This window comes from Mastigoproctus giganteus, chromosome 4 (genome assembly GCF_048544385.1).
Source record: "Mastigoproctus giganteus isolate SK-2022 chromosome 4, ASM4854438v1, whole genome shotgun sequence".
Lineage (NCBI taxonomy): Eukaryota > Metazoa > Arthropoda > Arachnida > Uropygi > Thelyphonidae > Mastigoproctus > Mastigoproctus giganteus.
Genome location: NC_143578.1, coordinates 52,770,771 through 52,785,751, shown reverse-complemented (window position 1 = coordinate 52,785,751; position 14,981 = coordinate 52,770,771). Strand labels below are relative to the sequence as shown.

The following is a 14,981-nucleotide window of genomic DNA, read 5'->3' as shown; positions in this document are numbered from 1 at the left end:
ACTCTTTGCTGTTTTTCTTTGCATCCCTTGCCAAAGATTTCTCGTAATCTGCCTTCGCTTGCCTAACCTCCTTTGTAACTTGGTTACATATCAACTTATATCTATCATAGGCTTCTGTGTCACGTGTTAATTTATATGTATCCCAAGCATTTTTCTTCTCTGCCATATGTCTCATTAGTTCATCTGACATCCATTTAGGCCTAAACCTTGAACAATATTTCTTAGTTGGTATGTAAAGCCTAGTAGCTTCCAAGATAAGTTCTTTGAATGCTTCCCATTTTGAATTTGCTGTTGGTAACATCATCAGTTGGTCCCACTGTATAGAATTTAAATACTGTCTCAGACCATCGTAGTCACCGTTATGAAAGCAATAACCCTTCCCTTTACCCCTGATGGTAGTTACCTCTTTGAATAAATCCCACTTCAGCACATTGTGATCACTGCTACCTAGTGGTTCCTCTATCTGCAGATTCTTAATGCATGAAGAATCACTACTGATAATCAAATCAAGAGTATTACTCCCTCTAGTTGCTTCCCGAACATGCTGATGTAGAAAACAATCATCCAATAAATCCACAAAAGCCTTGCTAGTGTGTAAGTGACCAACCCACAAATTCCAGTCAATATCTGGGAAATTAAAATCCCCCATTATAAGACTCTCTGATTTACTGGCCCACTCTATTTCCCTGTACAGTTTCTTATTATACTCATCAGAGTCATTAGGCCTACAGCACACTCCTACTCTCAATTTTGGTCTCCCCATGCTTATGTCACTCCAAACTGACTCGACACTGCACCGTCCAGCAATGTCGACTGGCTTCACTTCCTTGGATTTTATGTGTTTCTTAACTAATAGCATAACCCCTCCTCCCTTCCTATCCTTTCTGTACTCATTGTACTCTCCAAATTCCAATTCTGCATTCCTTATATCTGTGTGACACCATGTCTCTGATATCCCAACAATATCTGCCTTTGATGCTTTGAGCAATACCTCAAATTCATCAAATTTATTTACCAAACTCCTAGCATTGGTGTATACCCAAGTATACATGCACCTGTTCTTTTTCTTAGCTACCCTAACACAACCCATGTGTTTACTTGTACTGCAATGACTCCCAGCAGTCTGTGAAATATCCTGCACCTTGTTTTCCAGGCTTCTGCTCATTCCAATAGAAGCAGTGCAAGAATCACTTTCACCTCTACCAGTGGCTACTGTTAATCTATTAGTCCTTGTATCCCCCCAAGCTAGCAGTTTTCTGACCCACCTAACAATGCCTCGATAGCATCAGCAAATATTCTTGCGCCCTTTCTATTTAAGTGTATCCCATCCCTGTAGAAGCAGTCTCTTCTGTTAACAAGTACAGACCAGGCTGAAAAAAATTCTTCCCCTCGAGCCTTGCACAATCTTTCCAGGGCCGAATTGATCAACAAAGCTCTCATCATATACTCCCTCCTATCGTGTCTGTACAGAATTGCAGACACTTTCAAATTCAACCCTAATTCACGGCTTTTTTTCAACAGTGACCTGTACTTGGTAAGTAATTCTGCCGGTCTCCTACTTTTAATATCATTAGTGCCAATGTGTACAAGTATATCACCTTTTGTGCCCTTAAAAGATGATATCCGCTCTACAACATCATCAACCTTTGCCCCTGGCAGACATACCTTGGTCCTGTTCCACCTATCCTTTTTACAAAGCATGTTCCCCGTTTCCCTGACAATAGAGTCACCAACAACTCAAAGGAATAATAATAGTGGACTATATTTGAAAGGTAAAACTGTAATAAAACTGTAATTACATCAATTATAAGGTGTTATCAAGTCTAAAAAAAAAAGAATACTGATCAACAGTGTCTTGTTTGACCAAGAAAAAATTTTTGGGAAAGATTTGAAACCAAGGATGATACATCTGCCACTGAGTCAAAGCAGCAGTCCAAACAACACAAATATCAAAATTCACCATCTCCAAAAATAGGCAGTAGTGCTAAAATTAGCACTATATTATGAAATAAGTGAACAGTAAGTACAGTATATTATGGAATAAGTGAATTAATGCAATATTTTCTCCTTATATTCAAAATTTCTGTTTTACATATTAAAGAAGGAACTTTTATGACACACAAGTTAATGGAAGGAGTCTTAAAAAAAAGTGACCCATACATAGGGTTATTAAAGTATATATCCCTAAATTCTGATGCAAATTTTTAGATATACAGAGTGACAAACAATCTTTATCATATTATTGAAAGAAGGTTTTGAAATATTGGAAAATTCATTCAAAAAATTGATTCTAAACAACTTCTTTAAATTTAAATGGCAGCCAAAAGACAGTTATAATTCAACAATAATAAAAGCCATCCTTCAGGTTAAAGAAGAATAATGTATTATGAAAAAAAAAAAAATTAATACTGACATAAAATTATTATATTTAATGCTTTCCGTTATGACTAAGATGCATTAAGGGCTCATGCCTCGGGCTGCAAGAGAATTAGACTATGTACAAGTTAGTGCAAATGCATCATATTAGTACACAGCTAAACTCTGAATTAGCAAATTTTCACAAAGGAAGCATCATTTAAGTTATATCTCATATTGTGAATACCTTCCCAACGAGTTGCCATGATATTGCACTACTTTGAATAAGTAACACTTCACCAAAAGAAGAAGACGTGTTGTTACTTACTCTCAGTGGATACTACCACCCAGACGGCACTGTTTCAGAGCTATTTGGCCCTTCTTCGGTGGGTGGGTAGGTACCCTAGTGATGTAATGATGGCAAAACAGTTATGAAGTTAACTCCACAATATGAGAGATGCCTGATGGTATATAAGACGAATTAACACCAAGATGCATCTTATACACCATCAGGCATCTCTCATATTGTGGAGTTATACTTTATACTGCATAACTGTTTTGCCATCATTACATCACTAGGGTACCCACCCACCAAAGAAGGGCCAAATAGCCCTGAAACAGTGCCGTCTGGGTGGTGGTATCCACTGAGAGGAAGTAACAACAGTCTTCTCCTTTTGATGAAGTGTTACTCATTCGAAGTAGTGCAATATCATGGCAACTCGTTGTGAATGTATTCAAAATATGAGATAGAACTTAAACGATGCCGCCTTTGCAAAAATTTGCTAATTCAGAGTTTAGCTGTGTACTAATATGATGCATTTGCACTAACTTGTACATAGTGCTTTCCATTATTTATTCAGAAGGCTTTGAGAGAAAACAAAACTTTGTTTCCACAAAGTTTACCAAAACTGGATAAAAAAGCATTTTTTTTGTTCCTCTATTAAACCACTCTAAAGACTTGTTGATATAAAAATAATCCAAATCATTAAATAGAGCTAAACTCAGTATTTTGGGTTTCATTAGCTAACTAAATATCTGGAAAGTAATCCATGAATAATACACAAAGAGTGCTATCAATAAATGTGTAAAAAGAAGTGGCAAGAACTGGCTATAATTACCTCTTCCTACCAATATTGATGGGCGGGCAGTAACCAGAGGAGTCATGCATGCTAATCCACTGTGGGTAACACGAGCTTGGATGGGAACACTATCTCCAAATACACAAAGGTAATGAGCACCATATGGCAGTTGGGGAAGTTGATTGATCACCAATTCCACCTAAACCAAGTGGATTGTAAAATAACGTATTAAATATACACTCTAATATTAATCTACTGCTTTAACACATGAACAAAAAAAACATGAACAAATAATAAAATGTAAAATTTTTTATTTTTTCCTATCCCATTCCTATGGAATACTGTGGGTAGTTTTTGTATCCCATTTCTATGGAATACCGTGGGTAGGTAGTCCCCCTCAGTTGTGCTCAAGGTTTAAATTTGCTTATGCAGCACTAGTGCCAGCTGTGATCTCCAGTTCATCTAATACATATCTGTGATTGCAAAACAATCTTCAGTTACTGTATTCTGCAAGAGAATCTGGAATGCAATAAAAAACATGGAGTGTTACTGCCACCCCAGTTGTGTGCAATTTTCTCTCCATTAGGAAAAGAGTAGGATAAAGGCATACCAGAAAACAGGTTCAATATTACTTTTTGGATAGGCTTTTATTTTTCACTTATGAAGCACACGTGTATCTATATCAACAAACATCTATATCAGATCAACTTGATTTAGTGGCCTACATGTGAAAGAATTTTCTGAGTAGAAAGATGATATAATGCATGCTTAACTTTTGGATCACTTTTTTTTTTTTTTTTTTTTTTTTCTGACTTGTATTTAGTGAAAATGGAGGCATACTCCAATGAGCAGACAAAAAAAAAATAATATATTTCAATTGTAAACTTTTGAAAAATTCTGCTTACCCACCATAAAAATGCACTTGCATTTTTAGGATGGGTCAAGTCATTAACTGGACTTGCAAAATTATTAGGTAAGTGGATGAGTTATTAGGCAGATGTTTGTATTTCGATGACAGGTAAGTATACATGTGTTGGTATATGTATATATATAGATTTGACAAACTCTGTGAAACCTATATGGAATAAAAAGAGCAATCCACAAAGCTCTGTTTTATTTTCAGAGTGAATCATGAAAAAAGACATTTCAAAATAATACATGTTTTGAAATAAAACAGTGGTATGATGACGGTTTACAAAGTGTGTTGGCAATAAATGCAAATTCTAATTCCTTTAAAAGACTTCACAATTACAAAAATGTTTTTAAAAAAATGTATAGCAAAAACATCTATATGAGGAAGTGCATGTAAAGTACTTGGAATAGGTCCAACAGTTGACAGAACTGTTCCCTGATTGAAACAGTCCAACCAAGAGTAGCACTGAATGTCTTTTGTCTTTCTGCATACCCAGATAAAAACATTTAAAAGAATATTTTTATTTGAACTGACATACCATAGCTGTACTGTTGTAAGGTAACTGATCTGGCCTCACAGCTTGAAAATCAATACACTGTTTTGTTTCTAAAGATAACCATCTAGGAGAGCTACGATCATTAAAGGACCATGTTGCATTTTGACATGCAGCTTTAACTGTGCACCTGAAAAATATTAATAAAAAATAATGTTTTCATGACCAATTAAAGGAAATTTTAATTATGTCTGCTTTCCATTTTAATTCCATTAAAATATAAAAAATAAGACTTCAAAAACCAGAAATTAGGCTTAATTTTAAAATGAGAGATTTCAAATTAAGAATATTTACAATTAATGTAATATTAATATAGTAATATATAATATTTATATATTAATAATTGTATTTAAAATACTTTGATTACAGTTCACAAAAATCATTAAGGCATAGTTTAAAAAAATCTCGAATGTCAAGCTTGCATTTTTAGCAAATGCGTAGTGGTTTGTCATCTTCAACTTAACCATCGTATTTATCTCAATTATCCAAGTTTAGAACCTTTCTTTTTCTTTTTTTTTTCATGAAATGAGAATAATAACAATAGTGTTCCAAAAGTTAAGTTACAGTTGATAAATAGTGCAATGGTTTGTAAAATAACTGATGAAATTCAATGAAATATGGATATTCCTAATTAGGCAACCCTCTTGATAGTGGTTTCCTTTTTAATCCCTAGTCTGCAGATCATGGTTTTCTTTATTAGAAGTTTAGACTTTATTCTTCAGTTTTATTCTTCTTTATTTTTCATTTGCCAAATGGGCTTAATTGAAAAGGACAAGGTGAGTTTATATTCAATAAATTATTTCATAAGTTGAGGTAAAAACATTTCAAATAAGTGCAATTATACTGTTATCATATATTTTCATTAAATATTATAATTATTTTTGATGATAATATTTAGTACTTATACACAGGTATATGAGTGAGGAATAGATGTGCGGAAGTTTGCCTTTAGCCAGCAGGCAGTTGATTGCTGGAACAGACTTCCATCTGTTGTGGAAGTCGATAGCTTAAATAAATTTAAGGCTGAACTAGACAAACATTTGGAGTAACTGGATGGGGGAAATGGGAAGGTGTTTTTTTTTTTTTTTTTTTTTTGGGTGATGCTCTATAAACTTGCGTTCTTGCATCATATGCCTCAACTAATGCTAATGCACCATACATACACAATATTATTTTTAATACATAAATTAAAAAAAACTGTAATAACTGTTCAGTAATAACTTATGTGGGTCAATGTCAAGAAAATGATAATGACTATTTCAACTTCAGATGAGAAATTCTTCAATAAAGTATGAATGTTTGTTTTGAAGTTGTGGGGTACACTCCAGCATTAACATGAATTGTTTTATAAATTCCCTTGCTTACAACTTACATTACTCTATATTCTTTAAAGGACTGTTTTGTTTGGCTATTGTGATGCTCGACGATTAATGAATTCAGTTTTCATTTTTATCATTAAAATATCATTTAGAGCGTTCTTCCAGACATATTCCAAAAGCAATTAAGAATGATCTTTCTGTAACTATTCATGCTTGCTACAAAGCTTTTAGTCCTTTCATAGCCACAGAAGGCATTAAAGTATGGTGGGATGTCAAAGTGGTCATGATGAAGTGCCCTTGGAAGAAATTGTGGAACTGAGACCAAGAATGCATTAGTGAACTTCAAGGCTTTTCCAACATTACAAGAGAGAGAGAGAGAGAGAGAGAGAGAGAGAGAGAGAGAGAGAGAGAGAGCTGTGCTAATGCTAATGTGAAAGCATGGAAGTGGCTCCATCTAGGTGCCATCCCCTGGGGGCAAAAAAAAAACAAGAAACAACATATGTTCACATTTTAGGGAACAGAAGTGACAAAATTAATAATGAGACCTTATTATATTTGGTGGGAGGCACTGTCTAAACACTTAAAGTCTTTACACAGCCCTGGCTGGTTAAGAATGTTACAAGAAAAGGATTCAGAGATCAACAGCAAAAGGGCAAAAACACTGCTGGTGGTACAACTAGAGGCACTGTCCAATGAACATTTAACTTATTTTGTCAAAAGAAAAGAGGAACATGATAAAGGAGTAGAGAATACAGACTGACAGAATGATTAGTGGCTAAGAAAACAGCAGATTTTCAAAATGTTACATAAAATTAATCATAAAATTGTTCTGTTAATGGAATGAAGTCTGTTAAAGAAAAACTAAAGGTTACCTTATTAAAAAAATTAAAAAGAAAAATAAGCAGCATTTACTAACACAATTTTTGAAAGAAATTTATTCCTCTGCTTCACCAAGTTAGCTCTACTACATCTACCCCCTCTGCATCAAGCTAGATCTACTGCATCTACCTCTTCTGCATTAACCTCTTCCAACAGTTAATCACCTCTACCACTCCCAGAATGTGAAACTGCATATTCAACATCTTCTTTAGATTAATATGAATAATAGTAAGTTAAACACTTATAGTATTTATGGGTGTATTGCATACATTGCCAATTTTTCTCCTTTCAAAGCTTGTTGGCCTCTCATTGGTGGGTGGGTGTAATAGGTATCACCCTAGTGATACCTATTTCACCTACTCTGGTGATTTACTATGAACTAAAATGATCCTTAGCACTAACTTGTTCATCTAGTAAGTTTCCTGTAGTTTGAGGCTTTCAGCCCTAAACTGCCTTTTTAGTCTCTTCCATCAGCTAAAAGTCTCACCATCTTCCAGAATGTTAAGCTCCTGTGCAATATCTTCTTTAGACTAACAATAAGTTAAACACTTATAGTATTTATGTACATATGTCATACATTGTTAAATTTTCTCCTTTCTATTGTTTAAATAAATATAACATTTCTGTACATTAGCATTAGTAGAGGCATATGATGCAAGCAAGCAAGCTTATATAGGATAAGCTAAAAAAAAAAGAAATAAACTTCCCTTTTCACTCATCCATTCACTCCAAATGTTTGTATAATTCTGCCTTCAACTTATTTAAGTTGTCGACCTCTATTATGACTGATGGAAGTTTCTTCCAACAATCAACCACCCGCTGGCTAAAGGCAAATCTCTTCACATCTATTCTACAAATGCCTCTCTTCAATTTGAATTTATATCCCCCTCAAGTGAGTAATCTGAGAAAGAGGAAAAATTACATCAGTATTGAGCTTGCACAAACCATTCAAGGCCTTATACACCTCAACCAGATCACCTCACAGGTGCCTAGTCTCCAGATGTCACTATTTGCAGAACTTAAGCCTTTCTTGGTAACAGTAACCCTCCCATCCACCCCCAGGTGGCTTTCTTATGTTCAACTTCACCAATTTTGTTGTCCTTCTCTGTACTCATTCCAGCAGCTCTACATCCTTCCGAAGATGAGGCCTACAGACCTGTATGCAGTACTCAAGATGTGGGCTGATCATTGTCTTATACAAGGGAGTAATCACCTCCTTATCTCTGCTAGTAAAATTCCTGTATATCATTGACAAGAAACTATGAGCTACTATTACCATCTGTCTGCATTGCTCAGAAAACTTCATTTCTGACTGAACAATTACCCAAGGTCTTTTTCATTCTCCACTACACTGAGTGTAGAGTACCACACAGTTGGTATGTACTCTGGGGTTACTGCTACCCATATACAGTACTTCACATTTATCAACATTAAACTTCAGTTGCCACCCCTCAGACCGACCGGGCTAGCCGGGTGGGTAAAGTGCCTGCCTGGCAACCCAAAGGTTGCGGGTTCGAATCCCGCCTCGGGCTTGGATCAAAGTACTGCAAAAACCTTGGGAGGTGCATTATGGCCACAGAAGCCGATGCGCCAAGAACTAACAAAAAAAAAAAAAAAAAAAAAGCCACCCCTCAGCCCATCTTCTCAGATTTTCTAGATCCTGTTGCAGTAGGGTACTGTCATTAACAACCCTGCCAACCTTTGTATTGTCTGCAAATTTGGACATTAACCCTGATATACCTTCTTCAATATCATTGATAAATACAGAAAACAAGAATGAGCCCAAGACTGAACAATGAGGGAACTCCACTAATACCATTAGTCCATGAAGAGCAATGTCCACTGATTGCCACTCTCTGTCTTCTCCCACTCAACCATCCCTTTATCCATAGTAGCAACTTTCCCTTAATGCCATACTGCTCCAATTTGTGCAGCAGTATCAAAAGCCTTCCTAAGATCCAAGATATATGATATCAAAATTATTCTTTGCATCTAGTTCCTTTGTGATCACATTAGAGTATCCAATCAAATTGGTCAGACAAGACTTCCCCTTAACAAACCTATGTTGTGTCTGAACTATAACTGCAGTCTTGTCTTGATGATCCTGCAGTGCTTCTTTAACCAGTGCTTCCATTATTTTCCCCATAACAGAAGTTTTGGGGAAAATAATGGAATTACAGAACTAACAGGTCTGTAATTACTCGTTTCACCCTTTGATCCTCCTTTGTGAATTGGGGACACATTTGCACATCTCCAGTCCATGGGGACCTCCACTGAATCCAAGGAAGCTCTAATAATTATGGCTAAGGGTTTGCTTACTTCCTTTGCTGCCTCCTTTAATATAACTGGAGAGATCTCATCCACCCCAGGTGCCTTTCTTATGTTTAACTTCAACAATTTCTCCTCCACTTTGTTCTCAGTTTTTACAAAATCATTTAGCATGAGGAGAGAGTGAAATTGGTATTTTAGTTGATTATTATTTTTTAATTAATTAATTAATTTTTTGGTTGGTGCAACAAAGACCTCAGGCTCCCTTGGACCATATGGCTAACAGTAATACTAAAATACTTTTATCATAAAAATTCCAGTTGTAACATAACATATTGCTTAATAATGGCATGCTACTTATTATGCACAGATATGGAACAGGGTGATATGACGATTAGTCATTTTTAGTAGTATTTATTTGTCTTAGGCAGCATTTCATTTCTTTTCTTCATGCAGCAAATTTCTATACTGCAATCCTATTCATGAACAGGTATTAAAAAGTGTTGAATGTACAGTAAATACTGGGTGAAGGTTGATCCAACCATAATTAATACTTTCACTTAAATTTACATATCAAAAAAATACTGCTAAGACATTTTTCTTCCCGAAGCAAGTTAATCCTCCTCAGTGGCAAAATCTAAATTCAATACCATTTAAAAATAACTTCCACATACCATCACTTCTGTGTCTGTAGTAAGAGTTACATTATTGAACACACTTTGTAGTAATATTTAAAGCAATATCTTTTCTAATCTAAAGTAAAAAGTAAGAGATAAATACCTTTTTTCTAAAGAACACCAACCACAATATGGATTTCTCACTTGAAGACACATATCACAGCTGCCATATTGATAACACGCTTCTATCCTAGCTTTAGCTACCTGAGAAATAAATAATATATCAATCCGAGACCATAATAATCATAATAATGATGACAAATAATAGAAATATTTATCAATTTTTATAGACATATCTATCATATTTTGTACATGTGATCTTGTAGAAGTTAGTGTTATGGTATACAGAAATAGAAATATCCAAAAATTACTAATTTATATATGACTCTATATATATATATATACACACACACATATATTCATCTCATCAATTAGTACAATTAGGAGGAAGATTTGATGAATCCACTTCTCGCCACCTATCTGAGATGGTAGTGATGGTAAGAAGAAAGAAGTAACTGGTTTTGTTTGAAATTTCCTTATTTGTTTCCTTTCCTAATAATGATAGGAAATGGCAAAATCATAACTATGCTTTTTGTGCAAAGCATAGTTATTATTCTGTTTCTTTACATAGTAATATAATATTTTTAGGACATCTTTGAGCATATTGGATTTTTTTATTATTTTTTTTTCTTATTAGAAATAAGAAAATAAGGAAGCAAAGCTGGGCAACCAGATTAGTGAATGGAACAAGGGGTTGCCTTACAAAGAAAGGTTTTGCAAATTACAGTGTATGGAGACTAGGCACCTATGAGGTTATTTGATTGAGGTGTATAAGGCCTTGAATGGTTTGAGCATGCTCAATGCTGATGGGATTCTTCCTCTTGCCCAGATTAATTGCCTGAGGGGACATCAATTCAAATTGAGGAAAGACAGTTGTAGAATAGATGTGCAGAAGTTTGCCTTCAGTCAGCAGGTGGTTGATTGCTGGAACAAACTTCCATCTGCCATTGTAGAAGTTGACAGCTTAAATAAGTTCAAGGCAGAACTAGACAAACGTTTGGGGCAAATGGATGAGTGAAATGGGAAGGGTTTTTTTGCCTGACGCCGTATAATCTTCCTCTCTTGCATCATATGCCTCTTCTAATGCTAATGCCCTCAATTTGAGTGTATTGTTTATGAACCATTACACCATGCCACACCACATTTTTGAGCAACAACTGTGACCTGATGGAATTATCAGAAACTTTGGAACAGAAATTTTAAACACAATTTCAGAGTTTTTTTTACCCTTTTGGGACATTGAAAAGTGGTACTGTCTGTATGTAGACAGGCAGTACTGGCTGCATATTTGCATTATTAAGAGAATTATGAGTCAAATCATTACCTTTGGCTCTTTTTTTAACCATCAACAGCTTTAAATATTCTCCCTCGACAGGTAACTTGCATGTCCACTCAAAGAAAGAGAAAAATCTGCCAAATGTTTACCAATACTAAAGAAACTCAATTACAAATACTCCTGCAAATACTAGCAGCTGTTTTATTTCAGTGTAATTGAATAAAAATATAAACTTTTTTTAATAAATGATCATAACCTATCAAGCTGGTCATATTGGCTCTACTGAATACAAATCTTGATTACCTGACTTCAGGGGCAGTATGGTGCAGTATATCACTGGAAGACTACACTGCAGATTTTGGCACATACAATACCAAGAAGTACCAAATATTTCTCACTAAAACATATAATAAATCATACCTTTTTAAAAATTCTTACATATACTTATCATGAATTCATTCATGTTACAAGCACTAACAATTAGAACATCCTGGATTCTTTGTGGCATGGATTCAAAAAGGTGTTGAAAGCATGCCACCAATACTAAAAAAACTAAATTACAAATCTCTGCTCTGAAGAGCTCATTCTACCATGTCCCACAATTGCTCAGCTGTACTGAGATCTGGTGACTAGAGATGCCACCCAGTAGGCTGAATTAATTTTCATGTTCCTGAAACTAGTTCTATTCAATTATGAACTTATGATATGGCATTATCCTGTTGGAATAACTGGATTGCAGATGGATATATTGCAGCCATGAAGGGATGACTGGTTGGAAGCAATTTCCAGATAACCTATGGGGGGAGGTGGAAAATACCTGAGTTTGAATCCCATCAATGGCACAAGGAATTTCTCTAAGCCTTTTCACAATGTGGCTGAGTAAGTCAGTCTCAGGTGAGGGTAGCATGGTTTTTTCTCCCAAAAATGCATGTTTTTCATCTAGCATATCAACCACATACCATTTAGAGACATTATATATGGCACAATATGGTCTGAGGCACTAATACACCTAAAACACTATAACAACCAACAGATAACCTATGGCATCCAAATGTTGCTCTCCAGATATCAAGGGGGCTCAATGTGCAGCATGAAAACATTCCCCACACCATTACCACCATAATTTTGCTCCTCCCATCAGTATGGAACAGCAGGAAATGAGATTTGTTATAAGGTATTCAGGTAAGGTATTCCAATCATCCACTCCCCGGTATTGGTGTTACTGAGGCACTGAAACCATACTTTCTTATTTTTTGCCTAAGAGGAGTGGAATACACTTCGGTCATCAGTTACAATACCCTGTCCACGACAAGGTACAATGAGTTGTGCGTTCTGAAATGTCTAGTTATCAGCGTTGTATTGGATTGTTATTTGACTGACTAGCCTTTCTGTTACTCTGCACTAGTTTTGTCAGTCTCTATTAGCCAATCGCATCAATGAGCTGTTTCCAACCATAAGATCACAGTCTTGATATACCTGGGATACAGTCATACGTGAAAACTGCAGAATTTCTTTGCAAGATATATTTTAAATTTCTGATAGAGAAAAAAAATATTCAGATATTTTAAATGATTACTCATACCTTGTAAAGAGATGCTGCATATATATATTGCTGAGAAGGATCAACAAACAGATCAGCAAGAATAGGATTTCCTGAATCGATTTCAATTTCTTCAAATTCTTCAGCCTCCATATTCTTTGTTATCAATAGCTGTAATTATTAAAATTATTATCAGTAATTATGGTAATAATATTAAAATATACATCTGAATATAGAACTAGCAATTAATATGGTATTAAGTGTCGTTGTGTTAGAACCTGCATCTACTTACATTTTGCAAATAGATGGAACTCTTGCCATTAAAATAATTAATACAACTTACAGCATGTATGAAGTTTAAAAATCTTTGTTTTTAATGTGTGAATAATAGAGATGAATAACTAATTACCATTTTAAAATTAATTACTAATTAATAAACTAATAATATATAAACAGTGGTTTTAATTCCACTGTCCATATCTCAATAATGTGGTAGTCACTCAAATTTAGGTAATATTTCCTCTGGATGTTAATAATAATTGAAATAAAAATCCTATTTCATTTCACTAATCTTCTGATTAATAGACTAAAACAATATTTCATTATTTATATGTTTAGTAAATGATAACAAAATTGAGCTCTTTAAAAAGCAACCATTTTAATATATACAATACTTAAACCAAGAATTTCTCTTTTCTGTGCATCCACCACATTGCCCATTCATTCCACCCATCTACTACAAATGCCCTCTTGGGTAGCATATTTGGTATAATCACCGTCCTCCCTACACTAGGTGGAAAAGACCCGAGTTTGAATCCCATCGATGATGTAAGGAATTTTTATAGGCCTTTTTCACATTGTGGCCAAGTTAGTCAGTCTCAGGCAAAAGCAGCATAGTTTTTGCTCCCAGAAACTCGTTATTTTCATCCAGCAAACAGCAAATCGACCACAAAACACATGCAATTTACTGTCATACTACATACGTTACAATACGGCCTAAGTTGCTGATGTGCCAAAAGCCCTACTACAACTGCCACACAGGTGGGCAGGAGTAGCAGTGCGTAGCACACACTTCTTGATTAGACTGGGGTTAAGCCCGTGAGCCACCAAATATGGAGGATGCGGAAAGGTCAGGGAATGAACACCGCATATCCCCAGAGCAATATAGCCTTAGTTGCTAATGCTCCTAAAAACCAAATAACAGCAACTGCCACAAACAATGTTCAGCACTTTAGCTACAGCAAGGGTGTCTAACCTGGCCCATTTTCCTTCACATTATGTGGCCCATGGCCAAGTAGGCATTCCGAAGTGTTATGCTTCCACCAAGATTAAAAATAGCATGTCAAACAAAATATAATTTCACATTGCCTTTTAAAATTTTCCGTTTTTAATAATGTTTGATTTTTGTAAATTGCTTTATCTTTTCCTCAGTATTTAATATTATTTTAACCACATAATAAGAATGTTATCAGTGTTATGTAATAATTATTGGATTTTTGTATTCAGTTATTAGACAAAAAAATTTATTAATACAGAATTTAACTTTTTATACAAAAATTAAATTCCATTGTGAAACATGCATAATTTGTGCAGAATATGACCTTCGGCATTTTATATATTTTGGTTCTTGTTGGGCTACAGTACATATGTGGATAACTTATGTGATACATATATGGAAAAAATATATATAATAATAATTTCCAGATTTTTTTCTATCCAATTTTAAGGGTCCTCTGGGGCAGCTTAGTCCCCGTGATACATTGCCATCTGCCACTCATTTGGGTCCTTGTGGATAGCACAGTTGGTAGGATTGCTGCCCTCGCTACAATGGGCAGAAAAGCCCTGAGTTCTAGTCTCACTGATGATGTGAGGAATTTTTAAGGGCCTTTTTCACAACGTGGTTGAGTCAGTTGATCTCAGGCAAGGGTAGCATGGTTTTTTGTCCCAGAAACTCAGATTTTTCGTCCAGCAAACAGAAAATCAACCACAGAACACACACAATTTACACAGTATACATGCAGCAATATGACCTTAGTTGCTGATGCCCCTAAAACCCTACAGC

At 35.2% G+C, this 14,981-nt stretch overlaps 1 protein-coding gene across 1 annotated transcript in view; it reads right to left on the bottom strand.

Moving 5' to 3' along the window:
- Positions 1-14,981, bottom strand: part of LOC150086740 (plexin-B-like) — a 415,555-nt gene that overhangs the window by 142,258 nt on the left and 258,316 nt on the right. Inside the window, exons 6-9 of the mRNA XM_090372733.1 lie at positions 12,962-13,090; positions 10,147-10,247; positions 4,886-5,030; positions 3,474-3,633 (exon numbers count right to left, since the gene is read on the bottom strand). Of these exons, the coding sequence (XP_090228859.1) occupies positions 3,474-3,633; positions 4,886-5,030; positions 10,147-10,247; positions 12,962-13,090 (535 nt within the window). The remainder of the gene's footprint in view (positions 1-3,473; positions 3,634-4,885; positions 5,031-10,146; positions 10,248-12,961; positions 13,091-14,981) is intronic.